The 10,359-nt window shown below is 30.7% G+C and overlaps 1 protein-coding gene across 1 annotated transcript; it reads left to right on the plus strand.

Annotated features, from left to right (window-relative positions):
* Positions 1-1,071: 1,071 nt before the first annotated feature.
* On the plus strand, positions 1,072-10,359 carry TRIADDRAFT_51678 (uncharacterized protein; the record flags this gene model as incomplete). The annotated part of the gene is made up of 16 exons (XM_002107765.1): positions 1,072-1,142; positions 1,343-1,466; positions 4,652-4,713; positions 5,437-5,514; positions 5,719-5,746; positions 6,191-6,283; positions 6,462-6,539; positions 6,651-6,764; positions 6,900-6,949; positions 7,146-7,246; positions 7,637-7,695; positions 7,848-7,977; positions 8,140-8,234; positions 8,359-8,476; positions 8,627-8,749; positions 9,458-10,359. The coding sequence occupies 16 exons, from the start codon at positions 1,072-1,074 to the stop codon at positions 10,357-10,359; spliced, it is 2,226 nt and encodes a 741-aa protein (XP_002107801.1).

The raw sequence follows: 10,359 nt of genomic DNA on the forward strand, positions 1-10,359 counted from the left end.
TACAACGTACTTAAATTTAAGATAGATTTATTTTATTGAATTTTTATTTCTATTTTCTAATTTGTCGCCCGTTACCTTGTAAATTCTACTATTCTACTTCCAGAATTTGTGATAGCGTGAAATTCGTTTTCCTATAGTAATGTTATTTTCTTTGCTTATCAACAAATTCAATATGTAGCTTTTTCTCTCATTTACCTCGTGCCCTTTCTTTCTCTAGTTGTTATCGTTTATATACTTAGCTTCCTTAAGCTGAATCGTATTACAATTTTTTATTCTCATTGCCTTCTCTTTACTTTAGGCTACATGATATTTTTTATACATTTACGTATTCCGGTGACATTACTCTTTAGGTGTACTGTACTTTATGCAATTTCAGCAAGCAATTACTGCCATCAATTTCTGATGGAAGATCGATAATTTCATCGTCATCCTTTTTGTTAACATCACGAATATTCTTTCTCCGTTCTTTTCTATCAATCCTATCAATACAATACTGAAGATAAATAAGCTAATTTATTTAGATATCAAATATAACTATTAAGAGTTTATAATAAATGCCTACTAGATTAAGGACATTCTTATGAAAATTAATTTTAACCTTATCGTATTTATACAAGTAATATTGTTGACATAAGGTATAAAAACAATAATGCGGCTTTTATTGTTTTGAAATTAGAAGAAAATGATATCCTACAGTATATCGATTACGATTACATAAGATCTATTAAGTGGATTATACCTATTCTGAAGAATTAAAAGATGTTAATAATTTATTTATAATCTCCATGCATATCAGCCATTTCTCTTCTTAAGGTTAACGTTACTTTAACGTCACCGAAAAAATAGCATAGACTAACATTAATATTGTATTCTCTAATGATGTTTGTAGCGCATCGGTAGACCTTAAAATGTAAAATAATGATCTAAACAAGTGCTTGACCGTTAATTTGGATATGATTTATTTTTTAACGTCGTATAATTTTTATATATTTCATTAACCGTCCAGGGCAAATCGCTACATATCCTGATCAATCGCCATTGGATAACAAGCCGATTCATCAGCAAGAAAAGATGACTGTAGGGCAGAATAAAATCCTAGATAAAACACTGCAAAAGTGCCGCAATATTGAAATTATTAAATGGTAGCTAACCATTTGACTTTGATTTATTTCACGCATAGAAATTTAAGTTTGTAATTTTTTCCTTTAAATATACCAGTCTACTTACAGTCGTGTGCATCCGCATATACCTTAGATGAAATAGCTTATAAAAACTTGTTTAATATATGGATTAGCTCCTATTGCTACTCAATTGTAATAATTACTATATTTCCTTGTAACAGGTTAGATGAAAACTATACCGTTAATGAAGGTGTTTGTATGCCGCGATGTATACTTTACGGTCATTATTTGGAGTTTTGTCGAGCTAGAAATGTTATAGCCGCCTGCCCAGCTACCTTTGGCAAGGTAAGAATTATTCTTTTTAGCACACTTTTTTTGTCTATATTCGTATAGCGACGACAGTTGCAGTCCATTCAAATTCTAGCTGGGAAGATTTTTTTTCTGACCCTAACACGACGATCAAGACTTACGCGAGTTTTCGGCATAAATTTCACTTTTTGAGGCCTATAGAATTGATATTTTATAGTTTCCTATCCATTACTTGGTTTCTTTCCCCTTTGGCCAAGCGGGTTATCGTACTTCAATACAATAGTCCTTGAACCTGAACATTTGCAAATTAATCCATAAACATCCGCGATCTTCATTGTTATTATTATCGATGATTTGTGTACAAATATGCTAATATCCTAAACCACCCTATAATTTAAGAAGTCAATAACATCCAATTGGCCTATATTCTTAATTTCTCTGATTCATTACGTTGATATTTAGACTAGATTGCGTAGCACATTAGTGTTAAAAAAAGGCGGATAGGGGAGGAGATAGTAGATATAAGAGAGGGGGTAGGAATATCATTAAAGAAGAGGCTCAGAGAATCACAATATATTATTATCACCGAGAGTTAATGTTTCAGCTACTATACTCTAGGTAAATGATGTAAGGTTTAAAACATTTTGTAATGACCAAAAACTATCTAAAATACATTCCAATCGTTTTATCTAGTACTATCAAGCATTTAAATAATTACCACTTGTACTTGTAGTCAACAATCTTTCAATACAAGAGTTTTGATGTAATGTATGAAACTATTGCTGTTCTTATTAGAGTAATTATATTTTGATAGGAAAACCAATTATATAGGAGAAAATATTTGTTAATCATTATCCATCATCATTCATTATGTATTTTTCGATATTTGCCAAATATAACCGTAATTGCAGTAGCAAGAGTCGCAACACTGAACTAATTTAATTAGGAAATAAGTGCTAAATAAAACTTACAGATGCATTATATTGGAAACGCTAGTCATAAGAGTTACTAATTGCAGTATAATCTATCACTTCCTGCTATAGAGTTATTGCACAGTTCTCTCTTTAGCAATAGCGATCGACCTAACGGTAAAGTTAATCTATTTGGAGAATGATCCCGCCATAATAAATCACAGTTGAAAACTTTTTCTTCCTCGTTATCACATGTGTGTTTCATATGTTGGCATGTTTTATTGTAATGAAGTCTATCCAAGTACTACATTAAAACATGATCAGCTTATTAACTGATTAATCTATATTAAGCTGTTGAAATATTGTCACAATTATTATCCTTAAAGAATTCCTTCTTACAGGTATGACGAAGTTGTTCACTATAGATATATCACAAGTACTTTAATTAACTAAAATGACTGTTTTCGCGTCTTACACAGAATAGCATTTCAATCAATTTAAATAGGTATCATTCTTATTACGATAAGATTAGTTTAAGTGCGAAAAATAATAAAATCTTAGGCAATCTTAATTCATCTTTATTATGTTGCTATATTCTAGTGAGGGAATGATTATCATTTTTCCGATGGAGGATTGCTGTTTTAATTATTTTTCAAAGTTTTTTATACACTTTTTGTTTATATGAACCACTTATAACATACTAAGTGTATATTTTAAAGATTAGTTATATAACTAGATAAAAAGTTATTAATGGAAATAAAAATATAACTAAACATCTGTTAATACAGATACATTTCACGTTAATCTTTTAGCACTTTATCTCAACTAAATTATTAAAAGCATCTTTAACTAGACACATTTTTTTAGGGAAACTTATAAAATTCGATTTCTATACCCTGTCTATTTGGTTATATCATTAATCATGGAATAGATTTGATGATTAAGTACCTAATTAGATTAATTAGAGTTCTCGTTACGTATTGTTCTCGGCTCTTAATTACATTTTAACAAAGCATTTCATATCTTATCATGATTTACAGCGGGGATAATCATTAATCTTGATCATTCATCTCAGTCCGATTATTTGAAAATGTGTTCTTTGCTTGCCAATTCGATGACTTTATCTCGGACCATTTGCTTATAATCGATTACTCTAATTACTATTGTCGTCTTATTTGATCTTAATTGATCACACACTACTTGTACTCTTCATGTTATGATCGAATAATGGAAAAATGTCAATAAGCAATATAACCTTATTGACATTATTTAAATATTATTGCATCTCTTTTGTCATCATTGTTGTTGTTTATCCCATAGCTAAAGTACATGCGATCAATGTTATTTGTTGCTGGCAAAAAAGTAGATTAACTTGTAGATTTGCGATTAACCTTGAACTCTTCCGTTAACGATTAGAATCTATAGCGTGGCTAAGGGGCGTTTAGTCCGCCTTAAGTAATTCTAGTCTCCAATGTATTCATGTTCCAAAACTTTCCTAGCTACAGGATAAATGACTTAAACGAGAAATCTTCCGGAAATAATTATTTCTCCATGATTTATTAAAACCATTATAATCCATAGGTAACATCGATAATTCATACGACAGAATCGCCTCTATTCTATATTAATGTTCCTTATTGTGTTAAAATAATATACAGTATGGGTAAAGGGCTGATAGATTGGTTCTCAACAATATAAATTTATATTTAACCTATAAATTCCACACTTTGTCGATTGTTGACTGATGTCAAGATAAAAGGTCTCAGTACCAAAGGAAATAGAACTGGGTAACAGAGTGGATCATTTGTTAATTGTGAATGTCAAGTAGGAATAAATAGCGTTTTTAAAAATATAGTCGATTCTGAAAGGAAATACTAAGTTGATGAATCCTTTACAAGCTTGGCGAGTTTACTGTAAACACGTGGTTATACTTTAGTTGAATTCTTGCAATTTATGTAACTTCTAAATGTAATTAATTAGTCACTATGTTTGTATAAGCGCACAAAACTACCAGTCGGTAAATTATGCTACAAATTCAAGATTCCAGCGGACTTGAAAAAATGTTACAAAATTAATCTCAAATCAGCGACTATAATGAAGCAATTTATGTCCTCTGAATAAATAGTATTGGCACAGTTTGAATCTAGCATATCTATTAAGCTAGTAAAGTACTATCGACTGATGGCTATTATAAGCATATGATTAATGAACTAATTTTTTAATACAATAAACAGTTAAATATCATCAGGATAGATTTGTTAACGTTAGTAATTCAATTGCTTTTGCTAATTTGTTCGATGTAATCTGCAGACCATCCGTCAGAAATTTCCAAATCTTACTACCAGAAGACTTGGAACGCGTGGAAAATCGAAGTAAGTTATGAAATATTTTATATTCCGTTTATTTAAATTGATTTCCTTATAAACGACTTTATATCGTGTAATCGAATGACAATAGCTCATAATAGCTTTCTGATGCATTAAACAAATCGTATACAAATTATGAAACCCTGAGTCATGATGTTATAGACCACCATTGTAAATACGTTGTATTGATCGTTATACAGTTGATAGCTTATCGTTAAGGTTATAGATTATAAAACTAATTCTTTTCCAGTAATGGCAGTTGAATAAGTTACATACCTAATTTATAAGAGAGCTCAAAGGTCAGATCGTGTTCTGATCATGACCGCCTCGTGTTATATGCGTGTTCTAAAATATTTTAAAATAGAACATAAAGTGATATAAATTTAGTTCTAAGAATATACAAATAGATGCTGGTATAAAGGCGATTTACTTTTTACAATAAAGAAAGTTCGTTATGTTATCGTTTACGCATAAAAGAGGAACTCTATATCGTTTCTGCCGTGAAACTTCAGGAAAAGTTCATAGTTGTCACGGGGAATTAGTCTTGATATCTAGTTCGAGATAGAAGGTATCTTCGTCATGAGAAGAATACGAGTATAGATGCATATATTAGTAACACCCTGCAGATGAATTTTAGTCTACCAAAGCTAAGGTGCCGTGAAATAATTTCAGTTACTAATCGTTTCATCCTTTATTTATATCCTATGTACTTAAAACCGAATTGGATAGATATCATTATTATGGAATTGGAATCAAAGAATCCTCACCATATTATAATGGCTTGCACTCTTTTTCCGGTTTGACAAGGTAAATATGATAAAATTTATAGTTCTAAAAACATCTCAGAAGAAATTTTATACGTGTGGGCGAAAGAGCAAGTATACATCTGCTTATCTATTTATTTATGATACCAAGAATTTTTATTTCGGCTAAAATTGAATTAAAATTTTTGTTGAATAATACTGCAATTGCAAAAGTTTAGATTTCTTATTTCGTTATTTTTCTATGCAGATTTTCTGGAGGAAGAACAGCTGATCAAGTAGGTTATATAACATAATGTTAATAATTTAGTTAATTAAAGACTTTATCTACAATGATCGCATTAGTAAGGGAAAAATAGATCCCAAGGTAGCTGTTAATATTGTACCATATCTTATTTTTAAAAATTCTATTCCAATACTATTTACTTGTAATTTAAATGTCAAATACAAGTATTAATAAGGCTCTTATTATTTTTTTATCTCAAAAATACTTATTAAAACTGGGAATGCAATTATTCCTTTAGTTTATACTACCACAATTAACAGAAGTTAGTCTTAAATTCTATCGTTCATTGGCTTTCATAGTTGCAATTGTCGATAGATTTAATTTGAATCTAAACGTAAATCGTCAAGTAGCGAAAGTTTTCAGTTATAATGACAGAGCTTCTACTTTATTATATAGTGTATAATTCCAAAATTTTTATAATATTCTAAATTCGTAGGGCCAGTATCTTAGCGAAAATACTGGTACTTTGCTTCCCCCGTTTCCTAGCGCTAAGCGGTTAGTTTTTCCGTCAAACATTCCTACAGCCAAAGTAAGAATAAAGAAGAATAAAAACAATCACAACTAATGTACAACTCCTTTATCAAATATAATCTTTTAACATGTTAATCTTTTACTAATTGATTTATCAAGTAGTAAAATCTATCGTACGATAGAGCATAATAGCGATAAATATTTATTTACCTTATTGATACTGCCCACAATTTCAGGTGGATACATTCTTTATAATGTATAAAACGCATTGTCAATGCGTATTAAATGCGGTTATCAATGCAAACTTCGATCAGGTAAGTTATTGATTTGTCAAGATGATTTGAAAAGCGCCTACTGCTCGAATAGATATCAATCAGAAATAAATGTTTAATTTTCCTTAACTTTCTTTATTTGCAATTTTGCAGATTGATACATTTTTATGCCATTTTTGGCAAGGCATTCCAACACACTTGATATCGTTGATGAAAGAACCCGCCGTTATTGACATAGTTTGCTATTACGATCATACGTTATACAAGGTGAAAGTTTGAAGCTTTTTAAGATATTTGGAACGCCATCAGCCCTATGTGTTTCGCTATGGGCTAGATGTCAATTAAACCAGATCGTTAAGAATATTAAAATTTAATATTCATTTTTATTTATCTCATAATTAGGTTTTAAACGACATTATGATCCCTAAAGCGATGCAAGCAGCGTCTGGACAGTATGTAGAATAATTACAAAATATTCGCACAATCTTCAGTGCGGATATTATTTCATTATGAGAATAAGGATAGATGCTAGCAGTCTAAATTTCACTAGTTTTTCTGCATTTAGCTTTAAGTATCTTTATACCAAAATGAAAGAAATTTCCTTTTTGCAGTAGAATGTAATAATAACTAAGTATGTTTCCATGCCAGTATTCTATCTGAAATACGGACCATGGTGAAACGATTTGAATCTTGGGTGGTCACAGCCCTGAAAAATCTACCTGAAACTTTGTTGAAACGAAAATTAATAGGTAAAGTTATAAATATAAATTCAATATTAACAATATCTTATGAGCCTCGCTTAATTCCAATCTACTTTCCTCACAATATAAGTATAACTAACTATCATATTTAAAACTTGAAAGTTTTGTTGCTTGTACAGTGAATTAGTCGCTAATTTCCATGACATTGCGGAATTGAAGTCAATATTTGAGTTTACGCATATCTAACATTTTCTCTATGTTGCAAAATGACGGATAAAACTGTCATTGTAGTTAGCAAATATTCCCTGCATAAGCAATCAGCATGCTGATAACTTGCTCTTAAATAGTATACCGTACCGAACACATGGTAGTGAAAAAGTTATAAAATTAAATGTTCGTTTTTATAAACAATCTACTAATTTATTATTTCTATTGTAGTTGCCACTCACTTTATTCATAGCTTACGACGACAAACCTCCTTTATATTTTTGATGCTGGTAAGACAGTTTCTATTATAAGCCTAACGTGGACAATCGTAATTTGATTTAGAAACAATACGCGCTACTGTTATATAAATATTCGTACGCAAATAAAATATGAACGGCTAATAAATAAAATTTTAAATAAAAATTATTTGAATTATTATTAGGAATGGCAAAGACTTTACGAAAAGCCAGAATTACAAACTAAAATTGTCCATTGTGTCAAGGGCATCAAAGTAAAAACTAATGATATCGAACATGAATCGACTAATCAGGATACTACTATAATTTATGAAGGTAACTCAACCATTGTATACCCGTGCACTTCTAGGATAATTTAGAACAAGGGTTCGATTTTATTTCATTTGGAGAATGAATGACTTAAAACTAATTTGAAGGATTTATTTAGATATCTTACTCAATGAAATATTCGTAATATTATCTTTCTTCTTACATTAGTGATATCAACTTGGAAAAAGCTGATGGCCAATAAATCATCAATAAATGGTTACATCGAATGGCTAGATGATCTTGTCAAGCACGAAGTTGCTAAGGTAAGAAGATCACGATAATTACAAATCTATTACTAAACCGTATAATGGTACTATCAAAGAATGTCGGATATAGTGCTAACTATCAACATATAATATCTTCTCTTGTATATTGCAACAAAACAAGAATGGACTAATGCGATTAGACGAATATCAACCCTACGCTTGCCATTTCTTGGCTTTATGGTCGAAAGCAACTCAATTTGTTAGTACGCGAATGAAGGGCTGCGAACCAAGTGTATGCGGTAATGCAAAAAATTTAATAAAGCAATCTATGTAATCTCATAATAAATTATTATAGGATATTAGTAGGATAGCATGGAAATTATTTTAGCTGCAAGTATTGCTAATTAAAATATAAGTCCTTATATTTATTCCATATTCCAATACATTAGATGCCATTCATACTTTGAAAATGATGTTAAATGAATATCTGTGCCTTGCAATGGAATCGAAATATTATCGAAATCTAGATTCGGATATGCAGGAAAGCTTAAACAAATATTATATGAAAGATGGTAAGTTGCTAATATTAATCTATCAAGAATAAAACGGCATAAATTCAGATAATGTTTCAATATGGTATACTGCATGGATAATTCTTATTACTTGTGCTGTTGCAGTTTTAGTTAATATATGATTTTATGAATGGATGTAGTTTCGTTTTCTATAGCTCAATAGCTCTGAGCAATGTTAACATTATTTCCACCGGTAAATCGATTATGATTTTGTCTACTCTTACAAGTAGAGACTTTTTATGTAGTGTTAATGTTGAGGATCTTATCATGGACTACTAAATACTTCGATGTATTTAGTAGTCTATGGTCTTACAGTATTCTTGCATGATATTTTGTCTGACATCACTAATTCTATACTTGGAAAATGTTACAGTATTTCATGTACTAAAATAGGCTAATGTAATCGCTCGGATATAATTATTCCGTTACTAAACATCATTACAAACAATGTTTCATTTCTTCCATACTTGAAAAAGTTATAGTATTTCTATACGTCGTTATATATTACTGCAAAAAATACTGCAATCATGTGTATCAATTAATAATATGCAAACTCACCTATAATTTTACCTTAATTTCGGTCAATTAATAATCTTTCATTATTGGGATGTATTGGTTCACTTTTAAGCCTTAAATATATATATTTACACGCCTTAGTTTATCACAACTAACCTAAGTTCTGATATATTTTGTTCATCCAAAATCAAGACCAACTATATGAAATTCCTAGCATTGCATCCGACGATCCATTTTTAGATCCTTCATCTGAAACTGGTACTAGTGAATCTGATATCGATGAAGAGCAATCTCATTTAGATTATACCCACGGCAATCGATCTATGGATGACTGTTACTCAATTTCATCATCACCAGTATCAGTATCTTGCATAACTGATGATACTGAGCACACACCCGATTGTTCTTCTGCATCAACAAGTGGCAATGTTTCTCCGCAACTACTTACCAGCTACACGGAAAAGTCGAATACCGCTAATATGGAATTATCCTATCGGCAAAATTTGGACAGTATTCCAGATTTAGATAGTTACTTGGTAGTATCGATCAATAGTTCCAATCCAACCCAAACCGATCCAACGTTAGCATGGCAAAATACAGCGTTAAAACGATCTCAGCTCCAAGATTTCGATAAATATCGTCGTCCTTTTTATCATCACTGTCATAACAGTAGTACTATGCACGTTGATGGAATGCTAACATCATCGTCTCGGGTTAATCGGAATAAAGAATTGTCGCTAACATCTACACAACAGCAATCTTTAACCGATAAAAATAGGCATAAATTAGCTTATAAAGATTCTAATTATCAAGTCAAAATCTCAACTACAGAATGTCAACCCATCTCTTATTTTGATCAAGTCTTCAGTAGTAGCAGTATTGGTGATACAAGTGATTCATTAGCGATATCAGATGATGATATTTCCAACGAAATTGATAAATCATCTATAGATACTCTATTGTATCCTAATAGTATTGAAAATGATGATATTATTAATTCCGCTTACGATCCTTATTTAACATATGGACAGCTACAAAATAGCAGCAGCCTTATGACGAATCAAGAAGAAATCGTCGACCTTACAAGCTGGTAG

This window comes from Trichoplax adhaerens, genomic scaffold (assembly GCF_000150275.1).
Source record: "Trichoplax adhaerens TRIADscaffold_1 genomic scaffold, whole genome shotgun sequence".
Lineage (NCBI taxonomy): Eukaryota > Metazoa > Placozoa > Uniplacotomia > Trichoplacea > Trichoplacidae > Trichoplax > Trichoplax adhaerens.